The 25,562-nt window shown below is 40.4% G+C and overlaps 1 protein-coding gene across 1 annotated transcript in view; it reads right to left on the bottom strand.

The window, feature by feature from the left end:
• LOC146645777 (monocarboxylate transporter 1-like) overlaps nucleotides 1-24,119 on the bottom strand; it is a 31,117-nt gene extending 6,998 nt beyond the window's left edge. The window contains exons 1-2 of the mRNA XM_085394465.1: nucleotides 23,943-24,119; nucleotides 8,068-8,399 (exon numbers count right to left, since the gene is read on the bottom strand). Coding sequence (XP_085250591.1) covers nucleotides 8,068-8,284 — 217 coding nt within the window. The 5' untranslated portion in view covers nucleotides 8,285-8,399; nucleotides 23,943-24,119. The remainder of the gene's footprint in view (nucleotides 1-8,067; nucleotides 8,400-23,942) is intronic.
• Between the last annotated feature and the right edge of the window lie 1,443 nt (nucleotides 24,120-25,562).

The raw sequence follows: 25,562 nt of genomic DNA, 5'->3' as shown, positions 1-25,562 counted from the left end.
TTCATAGAAACAGATGCTTCTGAGTGAACCTCACGGTATTCTTTTATGAGAGAATACTGATACACAGAATGAGAACACAAAAACTAAGGCTCTGTAAGCATCGTGTTTGATTTCCCTTCATCCTCTCAAATTTTCATTTTGTGCAGAGTTTTATCTGAAGCCTTTCATATCGTTTAATACATGAGGTCTGTAACCTCAGTAACAGTTCCAGTTGAAAAACAACTTTACAACAAGAACTCATCGTGCACATCGCCACTTATAACAGTTCCTCCCAGAAAGACAACTTTTCTGCTTTCTTAACTAGCCTTTAATTCCATGCTCTACTTTCTTTAAAGCAGCAGGCAAAAGAAATCATGTATGAGAAAGTACAAACCTTGGGAAAGATGTGGGTTGAACTTTTAAACATTTAACAAAAGAACAGGATCCCATTTAGACTGAGTCAATCAGACATAAAGAGCTGGTGTACACAGGGCTATTGACATTGCTCAAACAGCCAAATCTCCCAAAGCTACTGCTAAATCAATGCAAATCTGTTTACTGCATTTACAAAGAGGGTATTTCGTGTGGTTTCTGGGAAGAAAAAACCCCAAAACAAACCCCACACACACACACATTAGTGGGGTTCAATGTCAGGAAAGATTATTTCACAGCTATGATTAAAGATGTTTTGACTAAGTCTATCTGACCTTCACACTAAAAATGCCCTCAAAGCATCACATAGCGAGTGTGAACACCAGGAAGAGCGGGGGTTATTAGCAATGTTTTCATGAGTAAAACTAATCATGGCTCTCTGAAATCTTTATTCCTGACAAGGGAAATAGTCACATTCATCTCATCTGGGACCTTCGATCACGTTTTCCTTTCGGCTGAAGGAACAAAACTGAGTTTGGGTAAAAACTGACCCTTTTAAAACAAACCGAGATGGACCAGATTTCAGTGTGAGCAGGGTGCCAAGTTCAACCCACTTATTTTACATGCTCTTATTTATATAACTGCTAGAGACAAGTTTCAATAAAAATTATATCCCAATAAGAGGTTTAATGAAAAACCTATAGCGTCATTCACTGAGAGAGGACAGTCCAGCTCAAGCTTCCAGCTCAGTGACCACATGACCTCTCCTAACCTAAGTACACTACAGTGTTTGGGTGTGGTCTATGGCCAAAAACAGCTCTACTGGTGTAACATACAAACTAGTGAGGAGTCAGTGGTTAAATGGCAGTTTCTGGGTCAAATAATGATCTTTGTGAGAAGATTCTCAAAGATATGAAGTCATTTGTACTACTTTGTTGTTGGTATGTTTAAAATGCACCAATAGTACATCAAGTAAACCCAAAGATGTTTAACCAGAGCTGAAGAATGACCTGTAATTGCATTCAGAGTTTCCCGTCTCTGGATTAATTGCCCCTTGTTGTACATGGACTGACTGTTTTTTGCATGTGTAAATCTAAGCCTGGAAAAAAAAAACATTACATCAGACAGTTTAATACAAAACAAACCCGTTTTAACCAATGCCTGGCCTTTTGCCATCATTCTGTCAGCAGCTGTGACCTTTTTATGCACCACATGGTGTGACTTTGAAAGCAGTAGGGCAGAATGCAAGTGAAACTCACCTGCATTTTGCCTAATGCTTTAATACAGCTGCTCCTTTTACACCATGTTAAACCGATCTGCTGCTGGAACACAGCAAAAAATGACTATTCTTTTGTTTTAATGCATCTGATCCTGAGTTATACACTTGCTGGTACACAACATTACATTACATACACTAATTCTTCATTTTTCGTAAACACTAAGTCTTGGATCCTGTTCCCTGTTAAACACAAATATTCCAACAATTTTGGCTAAACTTGTGGCCGGCTGCTGAAATATTACTTTCTACTGCCAAATGACAACTTTGAGGGAATCACTTAGAATATGTTGGTGGTTTTAATTTCAGTACGTGATGCTTGACTCGTCTTTGGTTTCTGGTTAAAAGGGAAGTTTGCGGGTGTTAAATAGTCTCCCTTTATGATTGTCTCACTCTTACCTACGTACAAAACATCCTGCGCATTTATTTGTTCACACTGTTACTCAGCTTTCAGTGACGTTGTGCATGACTCGTGTGTGGTGTGGTTTTTTCCCCCCTCCTTTTGTGGAAGCCGGTGTGTGTACGTGCCTTGCCTCATGTGTAAACCAGTCGGTGAGTAAAATGGTTGCGGTAACCTAAACCTACAGTCTTTCAGCTCCTCTCATTTAGTACAACGACTCCAGGAACTGGTGATCTGTGAATTGTGAAGCAAGAAAGGAGGAACATTTCAATATTTGGGGGAATACATTTCACCAGCTGGCTCCTGTTGTGCAATTTCACTCCTCCCATCATTTCCTCCCTCGGTAGTTTTATAAAAGTCTTAACGTGCAGAAAGAGAGTGCAGACTGGCACACAGCTCAGCAATATGAAGTACTAACGAACACAGACTGTGTGTGTGTGTGTGTGTGTGTGTGTGTGTGTGTGTGTGTGTGTGTGTGTGTGTGTGTGTGTGTGTGTGTATACACTTAGGTCCTTCTTTATCTGTCTCTCCGACTTTGTCTTTAGAAGAAAAGCAAAGAAATTCGATCTGAAAATCCCGCCCAACCTGAAAATCCACTTCTGTCTTTTTGTAAATATGTCTCAACAATCTCATGTATATGTAATTAAGCCCAAGGGGAGGCTGCTTTCCAATGAGCAGACTCATAGTTTAGTCGTGTTTGTACAAGGACTTTTTTCACAGGATAGCAGGAAACAGCCCATTAAAGATGCATTTACTGGAAATACTCTGAGTGCTTTAAATGATGAAGATGCCTGGACAGAACATGCAGCAGGACTTGCTAGTAGTAAACCTGGACCTAGTATGTTAAAGATCAGACAATCTGATCACATCTGACAATCGTGTTCTTACATGCATGACAGTCGAGGAAGTCCTAGAAAGCAGCTCTGCAGATTTCCCTTTCTGCCAGGCCTGATGGGACATTGTTCTTACCCTACCCTCTAGTCCTGACAACTTCAGGATACCTAAATTTAAAGCTCTATTCCCAGCAGTGACAGAGGTGCCTAACTAGAAGAGACAGAAGACACTACCAGAAATAACACTGCTGTAACGTCCATCTTTTCAGATTTACAAAGACTTGTGAAGTTCAAGGTGATTCCTCTGCAGCCAAAAACAAATCTCGAACTGCTCAGCAGTATGGGTGGCACATTCATTTCAAACACACATGTATCTAAACATGCAATTAGCAAAATCTCTCCAAGCAGCACTGAGCTATAAGAATACACAGCTTAGAGGCAGCTTGAGATGACTATTCTGATGACCAGATTTGTTCCCTGATTATTCAACAAGCACAAACTTGATTTTTGTACAAAGTGTTGAGTTTAGCAAGCAACGAGCCACCAAGACATCTAGCCAGTGTCGATACTCAGTGCATGTTCATGTTAACGTCAAGTAAAGCTGCGTTTCTGGGTTTATTTTAGAAATTAGTTCTTTTCAACTAAAGTAGTGAGTTTGTGCAGATGAGCCTCATACATGCCAACTGAACCTTTGTCAGCTTTAGGAAATGCAGCTGAAGAGTTAAACGTACTTTTCATATCACTAGTTAGCGTCACTGATGGCCTTAAGACATCTCAGCCAGAATTAGACCCCAAATAAGATAAACAAACACCACATTAACATCTGGGCAATCCAGTGGAGAGCGCCAACTCCAGCCATTGTCATCAACACGTACTTATAACCCAAATGAGGTCACGTGATGCATGGGGTACTTCTGTGTGCATGTTACTGCTTTTTCCAGCTTAAGTGGAAGTTTCACCAATACACAGCCCACAGAAGATTTTTATAAGCCAGAATTTGGAAAATCCTGGCTTTATGTTGGAGTCAAGTGTTAAAATCGATGGTATTATCCTGATTTTTAAAAAGCTATACGAGTGTCACCTTTGAAACTCCCATTTCAAAAGTGCACTTTCACAGCCTCATGAAAGAGTCAGTTAAAACTTTGCAATGAAAAATTTCAGATATGTTGAAATACACGTAGATTTCTTTTGTATTATGAGCTGTTCAGTTCATTTTATTTACACTAAGCTTATGTATCGCCCATTGTAATCCCTACGTTTACCCAGTAAACCACAGCATGAACCCTTATGAGAGAGGTGAATTCAGTCATTAATACAATGTGTTCTTTTTCCATTAGGTTTTGAATGGGTTACAGTAGAACAAACATCTGCTTGATTTCCTTTTTCTTTTAAATGCAAAGGCACCCACTGAGTGCTCAGTGAGGGCTATTCAAGCTGTGAATGACTCAGAGTTTGAGTGGTAACGGATGGAGAGCATGTTTACTTTGGGCGAAAGACAGAGGCAGAACCAAGAAAGCGCCAATAAATGTTTAAACCAACAATGACAGATTAAATAAAAATAAAGTGCTCCAATAATTCTGTTTCACTGCCAGCATCCCTTGCTCTGCCTCAAAGCCAGGACACTACAGGGTCATCCAGATGAAGCCCCATTAGAGCCAAGTTATATAGGTCTATCTTAATAAACTATGTAATTAAATGTTGACTGCAAATTGTAGTCAACTTGACATATTGGTTTGACTATCTCAGTCTGCCTGCCATCAGATATGAAGTCTTTCAGGAAACTAAAACCTCAGCTGCAGTTTTGTTCTTCTGTCAGGTAGTGACAGACTTTTCCTGGTAGCTGAAATGAGTGACTTGTTCCAACGGTGGAACGGCATAAAAAGGGGGAAAGGGGAAGCCCCGTTTTTGAGGCCGTGCTGCATGCATATTAGGTTAATGGCTCATAATTAAAGGATAATAGGAAGTACATCAAATGTTTAAAATGATAAACTCTAAACTAGAATGAAAGATTTAACTGAGCTCCAGGACATGAGTTCAAATCATATCTGATTAGCACCATTTCTGCTGTTTACACAAAAACATAACATTTGCACCTGATACAAGGACGTGTTTCTATAAACACAAAGCAATCCAGTCTTTGCAACACCAGGTGTGGAGGTGTGTTGTATATTAGTGTAGCATCCTCGAGTAACACTTCAGGAAGCTACAGCCAGTGGCGTGTCTAGAAAATTTTTGTTGGGGGGGCCAGGTAGGGGCACAGATTTGGAGAAGGGTGGCAGATTTAATTGGCAGATAATGTTTTAAAAAAATTCTACCAACCCTTAACCATAATTCAATAACCCTATAAACCTAATAACCAAATGCACTTTTAACTCTTATTAGAATGAGATTTTAACCACTACGGTGCAAAGTTTTTAGATACTGCGTTGATAAAGTACAAGAGATACAATCAGTGCTTTGTCAGTGTTTACTCAGCATTCAAGGACAGCAATATTTGCATAGTATTTTTACTGACATATACTGCACATATGTTTTGGGCAAAAACATTTTTGAAAATTAAAATACGAACATCTGTAACAAACAATTGACAAATTAGCCAGTTCCAATGTAAAACTTTATCTGCCTGTTAAAAAAAGAAGATAATCTTCTCACAAACTGGTGTTTGATTTTGAAACAGGAAAAAAGTGGGGAAACAACTGAAAAGACTAACATTTGAATAAAACCTGAAAGCAAGTAAATACTTTCTATGCTGCCTTATGGTAAACTTTGGTAATATTGATCAAGAACAACACTGGCTGATGATAAAATACAGTCAGCTGGCATGGTGACACTGCCAGTATAACCTGCAGGGCTGGACTGGGACAAAAAAATTGGGCATTTTTACTACAGACCGACCCACCAGGTATTAAAGCCATAAAGCCTTTGAATGAAAACAAATGCTGTTGTGACAGTGATGTACAGTCTTGTTGGTATATGTATGATCTCTATACATTTTACGTCAGATAAAAACTTTGGTTGTAAGATTTAGATAATTATTTAATAAAAACTAGGTATTTTAAATGAGAATAAGAAAGAAAAGTATTTCTTTGTGCCCACCTTTCCCTGTTAATGCCCTACCTGGCCCCCTGGCAAAACTTTGCTAGACCCGCCCCTGCACAGTTACCAGCTGTCAGCTACATAAAAAAGGATCCTGGTGTTATTTATCTCTCAGAAACAGTTCATAACTTCCCTTCAACTCATTCATGTCACCTAAAAGGTAAACCTGTTTCTCCATCACCTGTTCAGCTCTGATGATTCAGTAAGGACATCTCCTGGTTTCATCTTCATGTTTCCCTCTCACCACATATCTAAACAGACATCATGACCAGCAGCTTTACAGCTGTGGCTCCAGCAAACATCAGCTGATACTAGAAATTAATATTAAATACATTCTAACAACAGCTGATCAAGCTTAAACGTGCTGCTGTTGTTTAGCGCGACATCTGCTGGTTTCCTCTTTCTGGCGCAAAGTGGGCGATAAACAAGAGAGAAAAGCTGATCAGCTGATCATTGATCAGTTTCATGATTGAAGTAGCAACAGGAGAGGGAGGGGGAGAGAATGAGAGAAGAAGAGGCAGCTGCAGCATAAAGACAGAATAAATCCAGCTTTGTGTCTTTTTCCATTCTAGCTAAAGTCCGGGACAAACTGCGTCTCTTCTCAGCTCAATACGAAACGCGTAATATTTTCTCTGATTGAGGGACCATTCCATTTTTTTAAGGAGCCGTTGGCAACTCTACTAACTAACCTTATGAATAAAATAAAGTTCACTATCAGTAACATCATAGCACCCACCCAGCTGTATAAAAACTCCGTCAAACTGGCTAGAACGCAGTATGAGTTATTGCAACTGACAGTAAAAAGTCAGCAACATGAAAATAAACTCCACCTAAACTTGGTTTATATCTGACCCAGATAGACTGCAGGTCATAACTTCTTACCTGAAGTTCAGTTCACCTGACACTCGGACTGGTGGCTGCTTCGGGTCTCTCCTCCTGCCTCCCCTTCCCTCATCCACCTGTTGCCTCTGTGGAAGCCCCGTCATAGCCACCACCAAACAACGGAGTTATTTCTACACATCGACCTGCATCTGGCCAATCCACCACCTCTCATTGTTCATGCCGTTACAAAAAAAATAAAAAATAAGTCAAATAATCCCGATGGCCAGTCCAGCTATGTTAACCTGCAACCAAATCTGCAGCTCCATACAGCAATGTTACGACTTAGATTATATCTTATAACTCATAACTCTTATGTTAGCTGCCCTCAGTAGCATACTGTCTGAAATATTCCACAGCTGCAATAATTCTTTAAGTGTTATTTTTTTCCTTGGTATTCTAATTTCACCGAAGTTTACTAAACTCAACAAACTTAATATTACTGACCGGGACATTTATTCTGTCCTCATTTTCTTTCACCGAAAAATTGTTTCCTGCAGTGCCATCTTTTGCGCTTGGCTCTCCTACCTTTGCTAACGTGATGCGCATAGTGCAGAAGCGATGCTGCATTCACTTACACTCGGATATCTGAGCGTCACCGTGAAAACATAATCGGACATTTGATATTTGATTGAATTTTATTGTTTTGCCTTTGGGGTGGCACCTGGGGTGGCCAGTCTGGTTTGGGGGGTGGCCTGTGCCCCCCCAGGCCACCCCGCTGGACACGCCATTGGCTACAGCTGAACATAACTAAAGCATACAGGAAGACTTTTTCTTGCAGCAGGTTATTAAAAGTAAGCTCTCAGTGTTTCGGAAGCTGTGCAGTAAGTTTGGCTGACTGGGTTTATCACAGAAGTCATTCCTCTAACGTCTTTGACCATGACCATTATATTAGGAGTGGTTCTGTAAGGAAGAATGGAAGGAATGTCCAAAATGTGGATTTAATGCTCATGACTATCAATTAAAGTGATAATTGATTGAACAAAAATCAATTTAGTAGTTTTTGATTCTAAAATTAAAATTACAACCTTAGTTTCAGCTTCTTATCTTAAAGCGTTAACAACACTTTTCTGCTTAATTCTGGTTTAGTGGCCACAATAAAAAGGTCTAAAAACAAACATCTTTGTGCATTTGTATAACACCTGACAACAAACCAATTTAAAAATAAATAAATAAAATTCTTAAGGACACGTCAAGGTTTTAGTTGTTGATGTTGACGGCTGGTCACTCACCTCCTGCATACATGACAGCCAGCATGATGGAGGAGATCCAGGACACTTGACTTGGTGTGGCATCAAAGATGACCTCAATGTCTTTGAAGAACACAGTGATGGATTTGGGGAAGGCGTAGGAGAAGCCAATGGAGATGAAGGCCCCCAACACCACCACCCAACCCCAGCCACCCTCAGGAGGGGTGTACCCTACTGGCCCGCCCACTGCTGCAGGCATATCTGCTCACGACAACTGGGATGACGATGGAAATTGTGTTTAAGGCTGTTCCTGGAGGACAGCGGAGCGTCACAGGATTAGAGGATGCAGCACAAACTGGAAGTAGAAGCTGTACCTGTGAAGGAAGCGAAGAGCAGGGAGTGTGTTAAAATCCAGAAAGATTGTGCAACAAGGTGATTGCGATACAGAAAATTCCTCAGAATTTATCTAAATTACTCCCACTTACAAGGCACCAAATCAAAGTACAGTCTTCATAATACTAGACCTGTCATACTAATACAAAGACATTTACTATTTTTAAAACTTTTAATATTCTGACAAATCTCAGGTGATCTGGTCTTCCTCAAAAGGAATTAAAAGTCACCAAGGATACTGCAACCACACGTGTATGCAGGGTCGTCCCCCAAAGGTGGATTTCTCAGCCAGGAAAAACCCTGCTCGTCATAGCAGGAAGAGTGCTGGTGTGACTAACAACACATCTTAGCTGAGTTGTGCCAGTAAGACACAAAAGTGCCGCAGGGGTGTATAATGCTAGAAACCTGCAACTGAAGCTTCAGAATGAAAATTAATACTCTAAGGCCAAGGGACTCGCAAGCCAGTCGACTGACAGCCTAATGGACAGATGGATAGATCAGGGGACATCATGCCAAAGCCACCACCCTTTTGAAGCCCCGATATATGACATTCTCAATTCCCAAAGAACACCTGCCAACGTTTTATTCTTTCTCAGCCATCGTTTTAATTGGGTACAAAGGTAAACGCCAAATGTCTTCATACATGTTGCCATTTGGTGACCTGGTGAATTACTTTATCGATATAAAATTCCACAGCATTATAAACGTTGGCACCATTGGGTCTGATGAAACGCCAACAGCTCAGCTGGCAATCATTAGTCATGTCGAAATTCAAGACCTGAAGGACCATTGATCAACTGGTGAAAACCAAGTTTTAAAAAAAAAACAATGAACAAGGCCAGGGTGTGGCGTACTCCGTTTTATTGTTATCTAAGATAAGATGGCGTAAGTAGTTAGCTTTGGCCTGTTCTTTGTTGGTCTCCCTACAGTCAGAGTTTATGTTTTGCACAGAAATTAAGAAGAGAGGTTCAATCTATTCCCTGCTCCATGATGTAAATTAGCCTTTCTAGGTGAAGTGCTTAATGTCCACTTGCACAGACAGCAAGCAGGAATCATGAAGCTCTTATCTTATTTCTCTTCTGATGAAACTCAATTGCCCGGTAACTGTGCCATTTAAAACATTCCTGTTCGTGTTCAGTTCTTGAGAAACACTCCTCCCTTTGAAATGGAAGAAATCGGAAACGTAACAACCTTTATTTAAAAATTAAAAAAAAAAAAAAAAGTTGTTGCATCAGACTCATTTCATGGCAGAGAAAGCCAAACACAGAAGCTATTTAGTGAACTGAGTGTAAAAAAATAAATAAAAAAAATAACCAGCAGCCCCAAAAGAATTACTGTTCGCTTCAATCACATCTCAAAACCTGCTCGTCCAAAGCAGCTTGCAACCCAGATAGCTGTCATGTTTCCTGTTAAACTCACTGTAAGGTTTTCATTAAGTGTTTGGCACATTTACAGCTGGAAATTCCTGATCTGCTTCTATGAATGCAACCATCTAAATGTCCCCTTTCCAATTTAGGTCACACACAGACAACTGAGCTATTTATAGCTGGCTCTGACATCATCTCTGCTACTGTTTGGTTTTGCTTTACCTTAAATGGACTTTAGAACACACCTTTATTAACCAAAAATAGACTGAAGGGACACTATAGCTCTATACTGATGCTATTTAAAGCAGAGTCATAGAGAAGCTCCCACTCAAATCACTTAAACCAATTTTTAGTGCACTGAATAAGAGGACTGTGTTCTGGGAAACTTCAAGAGCATCCAGCCAGTCTTTCAGTAAGAAATGAACAGCCAGGAGTGAAGTTCTCCAACACAGCATTTAGCCTTGATCATGTTGTAAACAACCATGCTCCACCAATCATTACAGATGTAGAGTGACTGGTTAACCCAGCCCCATGCTCACAGCACATCCCCACAGCTCTCACTGTTCACTCTTCTCTCATATGCTGAAACTTGTGCAGCCATTACCTCTGCCTGTGTTGGACAGAAGGGAACTAAGTTACTAGGCTAAAGACTGCATCAGCCAAATTTAAAGCACAGACTCGTGTCATTTGAACTTTGAACACATGTTCACCACAACACATACATACACACGAACATGACTGCTTGCAGCTCTGATTGTTAATCAAATCTAAGACCACAGACTGAAGTATTAAAGCCCTGAATCTGGTTGTTTTGCTTTTTTTTTTGCTTATTTGGCTTTTATAATGAGCTTTCAGTTTCTCCAAGGTCCATCAGTCAAACAATGCTGTTTGGTCTGGGTCTAAACAGAGCGCGTTGTGTGTGACGTCTTCTTTTGCGCATGCGGCCGCTTTGAGGGTTCACACTAGAGCGCGTTTGCTGTTGCATTTTATTTGTAGAGTGAACAAGCAGACAAAAAAAAGAAAAAAAAAAAGAAAGAATCAGATTTGATCAAAAAATTGGAATTGAGCATTAAGACCTGCAGTATGAACGTAGCCTAAATCTTGTCCTAAAGTTCATGCCTCTTGTATTGGTAGTCTAAGGCTCCATAAGCTCAGAGTTCAGACCCTATGAAGGACTGATTAAGGCATATTGAATCACTCCTAACTGTTACTTTCACTGCAATTTATTCCTAGATTTTAACTTGTATTTTTTATAAAAGTCGGGTTTTGTCATTTTGGAGCTTATGAGCCAGATCATTTCCATAAAATCGGGCTGGGATTCACAAAAGGCCCTGGGTAAAGATGTACCAATTTATGGGTAAACCTACTCACTTCAGTGTTCATGTTGCCATTACTTTCCTCTAACCCAGGGGTAGGCAACTCCAGGCCTCGAGTGCCAGTGTCCTGGAGGTTTTAGATTTGTCCATGATCCATCACAGCTGATTTAAAGGGCTAAGTGACGCCTCAGCATTTCTTGAAGCTCTCCAGAGGCCTGGTAATGAACTAATCATTTGATTCAGGTGTGTTAACCCAGGGTGCAATCTAAAACCTGCAGGACACCGGCACTCGAGGCCTGGAGTTGCCTACCCCTGCTCTAACCTAATTACAATGTACCAAGAGCTGCTGCTGTCATATGGGAAAGTGGCAGCTAGTGGCAATTCACCCTCACTACTCCAACTAGTACAACCTGTGGTTGAGGGAGTTGATAAAATTGAAAGGAGCAGACGTACGACAATTCCCATCAAGAGAGAAAGCCGGTGAGAACCTTGTTCACATTCAGCACACAGAGTGAATAAAAGACAATTATCAGCCTGCATCATAGTAATGTGACTCAGTCTTTGTTCTTCAAAATTCAACTGCTTTAGAGCCACTTTAACGACTGACAACATTTAACAGCAATAGGCTAGTAATTAGCCAACTACGCAAATGTAACAGAGCTCTGCAGTAGGGCTGCCACAAACGATTATTTTGATAGTCGACTAGTCACCGATTATTTTTGCGATTAGTCGACTAATCAGATCATGCATCCATTGGACGTACAACTTATATAAGAGCAGATGCTGCTGGTGCAATAACTATCATTAGCTTACAGCTTTAAGTGTTTAAGGTGCTAACTAAAAATAAAGACAAGATGATAGTTTATTACATTTTAATGAAATCTGCAGATTGTTTCGGTGAGGTTTAATAAACTCCTTGCTATCTAAAATATAACAGGACACCGGAGTAAACTCTCGAGCATCTCACACTTCTGATAATCAGCCGTCTGCTTGACATTTATTCAGCTGTGTAAAAACTTTAATCTCAGCCAAACCGATTTACTCAGGAACAAATAAAATACTAAAAAAAAAGCCGAACAATAACATTTTTAAGTTATCTAAGTGACTCATATATCATATTTAACCTGAGTAGCGAAAGACGGCGGTGGGTTTGAAAACGATTTGCCCAGAGTCCGGTGTTCTCACGGCTCTAGTGAGCCTTGCCCCCGGCTAGCCATCGAGCTAGTGGGTAATAGACGTCTCCGAAAACGTCAGAGCGCTTTTGAAAATATGCGGTGTCCTGATAAACTGAGCAGATATTTGAGGTTTACACAGCTACATTCCCGCCTGAAAATATGCTAAACGTTTATTTTGTGACCCAGAAAGAGTAATAAGAGTAATATTAAAACTAACTAGCTGCCGCCATTGTTGGAAACTGAGCTGGGCTGCGCTATGAATTCTGGGACACTGCTTCTTCTTCTTCGGGGTTTAACGGCAGCTGGCATCCTTGTACATGCAGTGCTGCCATCTTCTGTTTCAGTCCGTTATTACACTCTTAAATCCTGCTACTTATTCCTGCGTCTTTTGGGATCTTACAAAGCTTCAAACGAGGCGTCGACTATTAAATCAGTCGTCGACGATTTTGATAGTCGACGTAATCGTGACTAGTCGACTAATCGTGGCAGCCCTACTCTGCAGTACAAGTTTTTCCTTCCCACTGTCACCAAGTGCTGGCTCAAAACACGTTTAATTGTTTGGCTTTTCTCTGTATTATTGTAAGGTCCATCTTACAATATAAATCACCTTGAATCAGAATACTTCATTAATTCCTAAGGAAATTAGGAAGAGACTGCTATTGTGTAAATAAAGTTGAATTTTGTTTTGCTACCTATGAAGTGCACTTATGACAGATAATTGGGCCCACTGCCTTTGAAATACAGCAGGCCTTCTATGCAAAGTCATTGCTTATAGGAAAAGATTTTGCTGCAGGTATTCAAGTTCCAGCTGGGCTTCAAGTCCACTGGCGAGAACCCTGCGCTTATGAATAAACACGCGAGCTGGTTGCCGATACACGTGTATAGCAAGTATGCTTCAGCACCATTTCAAGTATTCAAGCACCCAGGAGGAAGACCAGCAGGTAGGTTGAGAGAGCTTACCACATCCCAGTTGGTCTGCACTTTGCAGAGTGCCAACACGCGGTGTATTTCATCATATGGGTTTAACAGACCTATTATGTTACTACTCATACTAAAAGTGGTCTGTGCAATGAGCATGTGTCACCATTCCTGAAAAGGAAGGGATGACACTGAGGTCATCTCCATCCAGTTTTACCTGCATAAAAATAATGTGACCTTTTGAGATATTATATGGCTATTATATGGATATTATATCGACTAGTCACGATTACGTCGACTATCAAAATCGTCGACGACTGATTTAATAGTCGACGCGTCGTTTGAAACTTTGTACGATCACAAAAGACGCAGGAATAAGTGGCAGGATTTAAGAGTGTAATAACGGACTGAAACAGAAGATGGCAGCATTGCATGTACAAGGATGTCAGCTACCGTTAAACCCCGAAGAAGAAGAAGAAGAAGAAGAAGAAGAAGAAGAAGCAGCTGTGTCCCAGAATTCATAGCGCGGCCCAGCGCAGTTTCCAACAATGGCGGCAGCTAGTTAGTTTTAATGTTACTCTTATTATTCTTTCTGGGTCACAAAATAAACGTTTAACATATTTTCAGGCGAGAATGTAGCTGTGTAAACCTCAAATATCTGCTCAGTTTATCAGGACACCACATATTTTCAAAAGCGCTCCGACGTTTTCGGAGACGTCTGTTACCCGCTAGCTCGTTAGCGAGCCGGGGGCTAGGCTCACTAGCGCTGTGAGAACACCGGACTCCCCGCAAATCGTTTTCAAACCCACCGCTGTCTTTCGCTACTCAGGTTAAATATATATGAGTCACTTAGATAACTTAAAATGTTATTGTTTGGCTTTTTTTTTTAGTATTTTATTTGTTCCTGAGTAAATCAGTTTGTCTGAGATTAAAGTTATAGTTTTTACACAGCTGAATAAACGTCAAGCAGACAGCTGATTATCAGAAGTGTGAGATGCTCCAGAATATACTCCAGTGTCCTGTTATATTCTAGATAGCAAGGAGTTTATTAAACTTCACCGAAACAATCTGCAAATTTCATTAAAATTTAATAAACTATCATCTTGTCTTTATTTTTAGTTAGCACAGACCTTAAACACTTAAAGCTGAAAGCTAATGATAGTTATATAAGAGCAGATGCTGCTGGTGCAATAAGCTGTAGTTTTACGTCTAATGGATGATGATCTGATTAGTCGACTAATCGCAAAAATAATCGGTGACTAGTCGACTATCAAAATAATCGTTTGTGGCAGCCCTACTCACCATGTTCCTTTACACTTGTTGGGAAGGTTTTACTACACTTAAACATAATGAGTTCTTGGAAGACTAGCCTCTTTTTAAGTACATATTTCCTTCCCTCTCGCTTATGAATTAAAATCCAGTAGAGTTCATTTAACGCTGAAATGTCATTAAAACACTGACAGATGCCAAAAGTCAGGGTCTTAAAACTGATCGGGATCTGTGAATCTTTATTATACCTATGAGTAAATCAATACTTACACAATGCGTTGATTTTTCTATTCACGGAAACAAAGTGAAATAGTTGCACAGCTGCAATTTGATAACTGGAAAAACAGATCAAAACACAGGATGTTACAATAAGCCATGTTCCCTTTTTTAATGCCTTCAAGCATGAATGAAAGATGTCGCAGATCAGGAGAGCAATATCTGCAATTCAGTCTTTGGTAACTGAAGCTAATAAAAAGAAGCTTTTTAAAGCAAGTTAATCTGTATTTTGTTCTTTGTACTGTACATAGCCTTGCGTGACCGTGGGTTACCTTATGTACTTGGGACAGAAAGGTCATCAGAGGCCAGATCTGGCTTGAACACGCCAGCTTCTCAATTACACTTGGAAAGGGAACAGCTTATAACAACATATAATGTTTCTTTCTGCATACTGGATCCCATTTTAGCACCATACTAACCATACCAAGACTAAGACACATTACTTTCAATTTCTCCAGGAAATGTGACATTTTCTGAACAGTGATGCTCTGTAGACCAACAGCAAGCTAAGCAAACTTTGAATAATTTGGTCCATGCAAAACAGTTGCCCCATTACAAACTTTGTTCGTATCATATACAAATAGCCTTGACTGTTACTAGCCTTAATTGTAGTAATCAACCTCATTACTGCTCTGTGTCTTCAGAGTGTTTGATATGGGTGTAAACTTCCTGACAGGAAACTAAAAAGAACGTGTTTTTTAAACTACCCCTTTTTCATTAGTAGTATAGTATAGTAGGGCTGCACGGTTTGCATAAAATGAGAATCACGATTTTTTGGCTTAGAATTGAGATCACGATTCTCTCACGATTTTCCTTTCCAGTATAAATATTTATTGCACTTATTAACTGCACAACAGTTAACAGTTGAGACTGAACATAAAAACAACAAATGTCTCACATTTTGTTGTTGCCGTAAAATGTTGTACTGCTTGAAATTCGGTCTCCACCGTTGCTCGACGCTGCGTGTATAGAGCAGGTAGTGCAACAATAGTTGCGGGGCGGCACTGTGTAGCGTTTGTCTAGGGTGTTGATCATTCTCCTAAATCCCTCGTTTTGCACAGTGTTGATGGGAGCCATATCTTTGGTCAGGTGATAAGTGATAGCCTCCGTAATTTCTTTGTGCCTGCGGGAGTTCGACGTGTATAGGGAAGCGCTGTATAAGGTTCCCGTTATTGATGTTTGGGTGGTTGACCGGGACGGATTTTCTCCTGTCACTTTCTCGTCATCCCTGACGTGCTCTCCGTTGTTTCTTCCCTGCTAATTTTAGCATCACACGGCACAGCTTCTGTATCACGTGGTATAAGGCTCCGCCCTTGTCATTTGTTGAGCAGGAAGAGTGAGCGCTTGATTTCATGCAGATTACGTCCCGGATCAAAATGCGGTTAGGGCTGCCACGATTAGTCGACTAGTCACGATTATGTCGACTATTAAAATCGTCGACGACTAATTTAATAGTCGACGCATCGTTTGAAGCTTTGTAAGATCACAAAGGACGCAGGAATGAGTAGTAGGATTTAAGAGTGTAATAACGGACTGAAACAGAAGATGGCAGCACTGCATGTACAAGGATGCCAGCTGCCGTTAAACCCCGAAGAAGAAGAAGCTGTGTCCCAGAATTCATAGCGCAGCCCAGCGCAGTTGTCAACAATGGCGGCAGCTAGTTAGTTTTAACTTTACTCTTATTATTCTTTCTGGGTCACAAAATAAACGTTTAACATATTTTCAGGCGAGAATGTAGCTGTGTAAACTTCAAATATCTGCTCAGTTTATCAGGACACCACATATTTTCAAAAGCTCTCCGACGTTTTCGGAGACGTCTGTTACCCACTAGCTCGTTAGCTAGGCAGGGGCAAGGCTAACTAGAGCCGTGAGAACACCGGACTCCCGGCAAATCGTTTTCAAACCCACCGCCGTCTTTCGCTACTCAGGTTAAACATGATATATAAGTCACTTAGATAACTTAAAATGTTATTGTTTGGCTTTCTTTAGTATTTTATTTGTTCCTGAGTAAATCGGTTTGGCTAAGATTAAAGTTATAGTTTTTGCACAGCTAAATAAACTTCAAGCAGACAGCTGATCATCAGAAGTTTGAGACGCTGGATAATATACTCCGGTGTCCTGTTATATTTTAGAAAGCAAGGAGTTTATTAAACTTCACCGAAACAATCTGAAAATTTCATTAAAAATTAATAAACTACCATCTTGTCTTTATTTTTAGTTAGCACAAACACTTCAAGCTGTAAGCTAATGATAGTTATATAAGACCAGATGCTGCTGGTGCAATAAGCTGTACGCCGTACGTCCAATGGATGATGATCTGATTAGTCGACTAATCGCAAAAATAATCGGTGACTAGTCAACTATCAAAATAATCGTTTGTGGCAGCCCTAAATGCGGTACAATCGTCGTCTTTTTTTTTCTATTTTTATAATCGTTGTCATTTGGAAATGAGATCGCACATAAGTATGAATCGAGATAGCGATTTTCTAACGATTAATCGTGCAGCCCTATAGTATAGTATAATAATAATAACAACAGATTGGATTTATATAGCGCTTTTCAAGGCACCCAAAGCGCTTTACAATGCCACTATTCATTCACTCTCACATTCACACACTGGTGGAGGCAGCTACGGTTGTAGCCACAGCTGCCCTGGGGCAGACTGATAGAAGCGAGGCTGCCATATCGGCCCCCAGTAGGCAGTAGGGTAAAGTGTCTTGCCCAAGGACACAACAACCAGGACAGAGAGCCTGGGGATCGAACCGGCGACCTTCCAGTTACAGATGCGCTTCCCATACATGAATCAAAAAAAGCTGCTCGAGGTGAATCTTGCATGCTCTTACCGAAAGATTCCCAGAAAACAAGTACACTGTACCGTGGGATGTTCTGTCAACCAAAAAGGACTACACACAAAAATCAGTTAGAAAAAAGAAAAAGCTACTACATAGTAGTGCACATCAAAGGCCTTGAGTAAAAAATAAAGACCTAAAGCTGCCTGGAGAAGTTACTGTGAGAGCTACCCATCTTATGATGGCTCCAAGTTTGTTTAAGGGTACCTGGAAACCAAAAATCCCTTCAGAAAGAAGAGATTTCTCTTTTTTTCCAGTTTTATCCACTTCAAAAGATTCCTAGACCTGAATTGGAGGACACAAGATTGTTTGTTGGATTGTGTAGAATTATCTGACAATGACATGGATGAAGGTTATGCCAGTGGATCTTATTCCTAAGCAAAACTGGGTTTTTTTTGTTTATTTGTTTTTGTAGGCATTCCAGACGTGTTTCTGCAGATATGAATACAGGTGGGCATTGAAACGTTTGGTTTGCACTTCTGTGTACCTTTGCTGCCCTACAGCACAAGTGCAAATGTGCAGTGTGCGAATAAGAGGCTTGCTACAAAAACAAATTCTCACTTCATGTATTGCAAAAACCCAACTACATGTGCATCACCGGTTAGAAACGTTCGTTTTATACGTCACAGACCAAACCAGCATCAGATATCATGTCACCCAGACAGAAAGAAGTGAGATGTGAAGTTTACGGACTGCTGTTAATGTGAAACAGGCTTCACCAGTGGGAACGGAATAATGCTACCTTTTCCCCTGAGGTCCTACTGAGCTGTGCTGAAGCCCAGTTAGGTGTTTGTGTGCGCCAGTAAAGCAGGACAGGTCCTGAAGGAACCATCAATGAGGCCATTCATCCCCACTAACAACGCTTCTCTCAGAGTGTAGAGGGGATGGGGTTACCTGAAATCCAACAGACTGAGAATAAATAAGTGGGTACAGCAAGTGAAAGGTTACAAAAGTCTGACAATAAATCAAACTGAGGCTGGATTTATACAATGTGCCCTTGTACTGAGATTAATGACCAACCTTTAGAGGGTTCGACTGCAGGACAAACACTATCAGCACTGAGATTAAAAATACCAGGCCTACTTAATTTCCCAAATGAAAGACAAGATACTGCAGCCACTCACTGAAAACTGGTGACAGGAAGCAAGGGAAGGAAGAGAGAGAAGAGGGTTAACCAGGGAGGAGTGAGTGTGCAATTTTACAGCATCATGATGACTCAGGACTTCCTTAACCCCATGACTGAACATAAGACAACGTAAGTTTTGAACTCTCACTTTCGATTGGATTTTAATATCTTGGAACAGCAGAAAAATTACTTTAGATGACACAAGATGATCTTTTCAGTTAAGACTTGTTTTTATATAAACCAACTGAACCCATTTTTCTGATCATTACACCAAACAATATTACTAGTCAAAATAACTGCAGTGTGATGTTTACCAGCTTGCAGTGATTAGCACTTAAACCCCACTGCTGTTAATGTGGCCCCATTGTGCATTTCAGAAACTCACGTACACATAAATCCTTATACTCTTGCATGCAAAGCCTGTGCATGTACACATGCACGTAGGCCTGATCGAGGACAATCAGCTGCCACACGCAAATGTTCTAGCCTGGAGTCCAGCGATGCTCACGTAAAGCTCGTGCAGGTGTAAATGCACGTACTCAAACCATGACCAGTGTCAAATACTACTATAGCATTCAGATACTCGCATTACAGGATTCCTCTTTGTTGTGGAGTATCTGCTTAACTGACCCGTTTATTGGAGAAAATAAAATATGGATTTTTTCTAAGGCCAAGTTTTAAATATTTAAACAGGACTTTTTATTTATTCAAACAAGCTGAAAGGCCAAAATTACAGATTTGGATTATTAGATGGAGGGAAAATGTTTTCCCTCCCATCTGATCACTTAATCGCTTATCATTAATTGGGGTGAATTAATAATTCATCCATTTGGATAAGGGAATTACGGGTGTGGCTGCTGTGACTGACAGGTTACCTGACACACCTGACCTGCAGTCACTAAACTGGACCTTTCCACTGCATTTATGTAGTCACTGTGACACCTTTTTAAAATATTATCCCACTTGCTTTACATAAGTCATTTGCACGCATGAACTATGTCCATGTCAGGAGAATCACTTGAGGACATTGTCAAACTTGTGGTTTCTAACATGTGGAGAACTTGTCACGTGCAGGCAGGCAGACTTGCCTTTCACCACATGAAAACAGTTTGTCCCCTCCATCATGTGGTGCTGCTTGGGTTAAGGGAACAGGAAGACGATCCGGTGTGAATTCCCTATACAATTACCTGCTCAACTTTCATATGGACTAATTACACAGACTCTGTATCTCATTGTACAACTGTATAGTGACAATAAAGGCATTCTATTCTATTCTATGGGGGAGATGACATGGTCAAGACTATTTAAAGTCCAACCTGACAAATTAAGAGATTTCTGTTCTCACGTCCTGCTGCTCTGGTTAATGTCTATAAGGTTGAGAGCTGTGGTGCCAGTGTAAAATAGCTCAAAGCTATAAATGAGAGTACCACACTACATTTACTATCTATTGCTCCAAAAGATCCGCCTAAACCAACCCAGGTTGATTCAGGTGATAGATACTGGGTGTCTTCTCCAACCAAAACAATGCAGTCTGTAACCAACGACTTCTGGTATTAACACACTGGATACCTGCCAACAATCACAAAGACAAAGATGCACTTGAGTGTTGCAGTTTTTGAAATTTGGCTGTCATATCCTCAGAATTGATCAGTCCTAACAATAAAGATTACCTGCAACAAATATTTAATAATGAAGTACTGCTGACTACGTGCTCACCTTACCGGCAATACCTGAGTGCTAGAACAGGTCTGTAACACAAAAACCACACTGGGAAGACCTGGAAATCTTCCAATAAATGCTATGTGTGTTTTTAAACAGGAATACAACCAAGAAAGAAAGTGAACAAGTGAACTTGTTTTAATAAGGTGTTCAGTGGGAAGATATATTTGAGCTCCGGGTCCACAAAGTCAAATTTAGTATCATTTTTGGCCCCCCACAGATAAGAGAACTCACAGCTGGAGCAAAGTGTTAGTTTAATATTTAGTGCAAATGATTAACTTTGGGCTTATGAAATGTCCGGTTAAAGCTGTGGGCTTGCGTACATAGTTGAAGAGGGGAATCTGTGACACCCATGGTGCATTTTGGCAACGAACTTTTAACCACATTAATTTGATTTCAAATGTACCTACTGGGCTCATTTCCAGTTGCACAAGGAGAACAGTATGTCACTATTATTAAGTCTAATCAGCAAACAGGTTTAAGCAGGACCTGTTCTGCTGGTTTCAAGCTCCATATTTTATTCTTGTGCCTCTATTAAAAATAACTGCACAATTCAAAGTAATCCTTATTTATCTTAAACTGTGCCTTGGTGCAGCCACTCAGTCTGAAACTAGCCATTTTAGCTTGTAGGCTTTGTATAAATGGTAATATGGTTAGTGAACTCCTGTTGTGAAACCTCAAGCCGAGGCCCTTCACAATGGGATGTTAACACCTTGGTGTTTTGAAACTGGAAGTAACAAAAGTGCACAATTGTAGAGTAACAACTTTGCTAGCCCCGCCCTAAAGCGTACCCATGTTCTTGATTTCCATTGAAATAGGGACTGTTGTTTACAAAATAAACCTGGAATGTACATCCATTTACAGACCTTCTTAAGGCCACTCTCCCTGTCAGCTGAAACAAAACATACGAACAGCAGGTAGGTACCTGGTAAATGTGCTTAAAAATAAAATAAAATAAAATTAAAAAATTAAAAATAAAAAAGCTGAAAAGTCTATGTAGTATCTACACTTTCTCCTCCAATGGTGGATATATTTCTGTGAGAAATTTTAATCTAGTACTGTGACAATTATTCACAGTAAATAATCATTCTGACTAGTGTGGATAGTACTTACAGGAAGTTTAAATGTTAAATATGAGCAGACACTCAGATTTCAACTTTAAGACATCTTCCTTTCAAAATATAGAAGGGACTTAAAAAAACCAAAAAAAAAAAAACCTGTTTCAATAACTTCTGTCAGCTACAAATTGTGTTTTCCTGAAACCCAGGGGGAGATGTTCAGCTGTTTAACTGTCAGTCCACTAGGGAGGCCAGAGTTCAGAGGACAGCCACCAGCACTCAGTAGCTACAAAGAAACATAAATCCAGTGCAGTGTTTATCCTTGTAGGGGTCACCTTGTCACCGCAAGTGGAAAATGACACAGCAATCACTCATTTTATGCACCACAGCTTGAGAACATGCCCTGGTTACACACCTATTAATAAACAGTTCTGGCTGTTTGGGGACAATAAGGGTTGCATGGGATCCCTTTGCGTGTGGCTGTCATGCGATCTTTCCATTCACCCGTGACCCTGAGAGGGTCAGCATGTGAAACTCATTGAGTGAGATAACACGTTCGCCTGCAGTCAGATGCAACATACTGGAAATCACACCTAAGATGCAATTTCTATGTTGCCATTAGAGCTTTTTAAACAACAGGGATGATTTGATTCTTTTTCTCCCCTCTGCTCACATATTTTCAAGCTGTTGCATCATTGCTTTCTGTGTAATCTGAGAACTGGACTGAGCTTTTTGAAATGCAGAAACAAACTAACACGACACCAAAAACAGAGACTTTATCATATTTGGATGCTTGGAAACAGTGTTATCAGCCAGTAATATCAAATCTAGTAACTAATAATCCAATTCTTATTACACTGGGCCAGATGAAGCCATTGACCACAAAAGCTCGACGTAGCTTTCGGTTGAAAATGTGAAGAAAATAGGGCAATTTCTCAAACCTGACTTCTGTTTAATTGCTAGCATGGAGCAACACTTGTGACTGCTAAAAGACTATTGTTATGCATAAGAATTTTTATGAGCCCTTTTAATCTGACTTCTGAACTCTTTACTGGTCATTTTATGGACTCAGTCGCAAGTTTCAGGTCATACAGAATAAAACATTAAGACATTAAGAGTTAGAAACTAGGATTATCCAGAGTATGTTCACTGGTTTAGATTTGTCCATCACTGGCTGTTAGCCAACAAATGTACTGTTCCCAGACAGACTCTCTTGCTCATCACATCCAGTTTCAAAACACTAAGATGTGGATGGCGGAAAAAAAAGCAAAAAAAAAAAAAAAAAAAAAAAAAAAGCTTGGGTCCATGCTATATAACATGACTTCAGAAACCATTTCTGTGATGGCACATCATCTGTATCCAGGCTTTACACCACCTACGAGCACTACACAGAAAATTTAAGAGTAGTTTTCCATGGGGAAACGACCACAGTGGTCAGGATATGCAGGCTGAATCTCACTTCTGAATTTCTTGCAGCGGTGACTTTTAATAGTCACTGACATGGGTGGGACGATGGTGCTTACATTTTCGAATAAGAGGCAGTGGAAGAAGTTTCAGCCTTGGCACTGGCATGGCGTCTCTGGAAATTGTGGCATCTCCCCCCCAAACAGACAACAGTCAAGAGATTTTGTTCACTTTCTGAGCTCTTCACTCACTTTCCAAAGTAATAAAATACATTTTGCTTATCAAATGACTGGCATGATAACAAAAACTCATTTCCTTAAAACAATACAGACTAATCATGCCTAGTCAAGCTTTCAAGAGCTCCATTTTAAGCCAGGAAAAACACTTTGTGGGGACGTGCCAACCGAATTAAGTGAACTGGACCTGTGGGTGGATGGGGGCACGCTAGGGACCCAAAGGTCCCAGGGGGAAGGGGTGAAATCACTAGAAGAGTGAAACGTCCGTGGAAAACCACAATAGGAAACGAGGGAGAGGACTCTCAGTCAACACAATGAGATGGAAAATGACAAAATTGACATCACACTGACTTTCTGTATGACTGTTCTGGTAAAGTCACAGAAACTACTAAAATTCATTTTTTATGCGGCTTCGACAAACCTCTCCAGCAGATGAGATGTGAGGCCCTTCACGTGTTTGTGCCACAAAACTTTTTTTTTTTTTAAACATCCACATTGCCTTCACATGTGGATGTAAAAATAGCGGCAAGTCAGCATCACGCCACGGTAAATGAAACCACGTCGCTTCAGAGCGTCCTATAAGGCCACTTAGCTTCAATCATGTGCGCCTTGTCGTAGTAAACGGACTAAACAACGACAGCGGAACTAGGTGGGATGAAAGTGGCTCACACATGAGGCGGCTAACCGAGAAGCAGAGCAAGCTAATTTAATGCAACTTTAGCCGTTGAGCCCAAATTGTGATTTAAAACTATAAAAAGCGGATCTTTTGCCTCAACACGCCACGTTGGGATTCTCGGTCCCGCTCACTCACCGCGGAAGGTTCTTCGGCTGCGTCCGCTGGAAGCTCGGTTGAGCTCGAGTGGCCCCCGGTGTCCCTTTTGTTGTGGAGTACAGCGACACGTTGCTACGGTACCACCTCCGGGTACCACAGACCTCAGACTGAGAGGAGTTACGGGATGGTGATGGCGTTATAACCGTAGCGCATGCGCATGTGAAAGAATCTCATAGTCGCAGTAAGGGGAAGCTGAAAACGTGCACGTGCGACTATGAGGCGGGGCCTAGCGGGAACCATATGTGACTTCAACGGAGAACGGACGTTGCTTTGTAAAGATGAAGTCTAACACGTCACACTACGTGCTTTATGCGCCTAATTTTACAGAAGAAATGAATGGAAACCAAATGGAGTCACTCTACTGAGCCTCTATTTACTTACAGTTTTATTTGGTTTAGGTTTGAAATATTGAGAGATGCTTGAGATCTTTGTCTCGAGTAGCAGCCTAAATACTTTTTATATCCATCACCTCATATCCTAAAACCATATTGATTAGCAGAAACACTGCAATATCCAGCAGGCTGTCTCTAACAGTACAATTTATATTACTCAGACATGCCAGTATCTACCTATGCTTCAACCCCAAGTCAAAATTAAATCTAGCTTAAATTCAATAGAGCATGAATGTCAAACTGACTTTACGTAATGGGCCACACTTTGATCTTAACTGGACTGGACTGGTGAAACTTGTCGTTTGTGTCAGTGTAAAGAAGTGTAACTGCGCATTTAACCCTCATAATTAGAAAAAGTGGTGCAATTAAATGATAAAAAGTAAAATTACTGAAAAGCTTCTAGCAGCTCATTGCCCAGACTGTCCTGTAATCATACAGCAGAATTCACAGAAAATGTGTTTAATTTACTGTTTACATTGTAAATAAATAAATACATTTCTGTTCTAGACAGTAAAAAACTGAAAAAAACTGAGACTTTTCTCCAGTTTAATTGTTTTTCTGTTACTTCATTGCTTTAGTGTAGTGTGAATGTCTGTGGTGAAAGTCTATCAGTAGGACAAGCTGTAAAATTTATGAAAATCCAGTTAAAAGCCCTAAATGTAAGTACTCCTCATTTATCGAGAAGGGCTGGATTGGAGTCTTTGCTAGGCTGGTTCTTGTACTTATTTTTGCAATAGAGAGTCTTTAGGGACTTTAATCCAGTAAAATACAGTAAATTATCATTTTTCAGGAAACATAAACCAAAGACAAAGGAAGAGAGGAAAGGGGGAAGACATGTTAGGAGGTCTGAGAGAGAAGGGAAAAGAAAGGACCACAAAGATTAGTGGATGTATTAATGGAGGACATACAAAGGGTTGGTGTGACAGAAGAGGATGCTAGTAATAGGATGAGATGGAGGCAGATGAGCAGCTACTGTGAATCTTAAAGCAAGAAGCCAAAAAAAGAAGATATGTAATGAGACTCTTTGGTATGTTCTGTAGTGGTCTCAAATAACTGAGTTTAGATTTCACTCAAAGTCCTTCTAGAAGCCAATCCAATCTGATTGTAAAAATTCAAGGAGCGTTTGCTGACTCTTTGCTCATACATGACTGTATTTACTTAATAGATGCTATTAATCTTAGGCTCTCTTCCACAGTGTGTTTTTGTC

Source organism: Rhamphochromis longiceps, linkage group LG20, assembly GCF_057381845.1.
Source record: "Rhamphochromis longiceps isolate RC_006_pf linkage group LG20, R_longiceps_female_GT1.1, whole genome shotgun sequence".
Lineage (NCBI taxonomy): Eukaryota > Metazoa > Chordata > Actinopteri > Cichliformes > Cichlidae > Rhamphochromis > Rhamphochromis longiceps.
The sequence above is the reverse complement of the archived record's forward strand: the minus strand, read 5'-3'. Positions and strand labels throughout refer to the sequence as shown.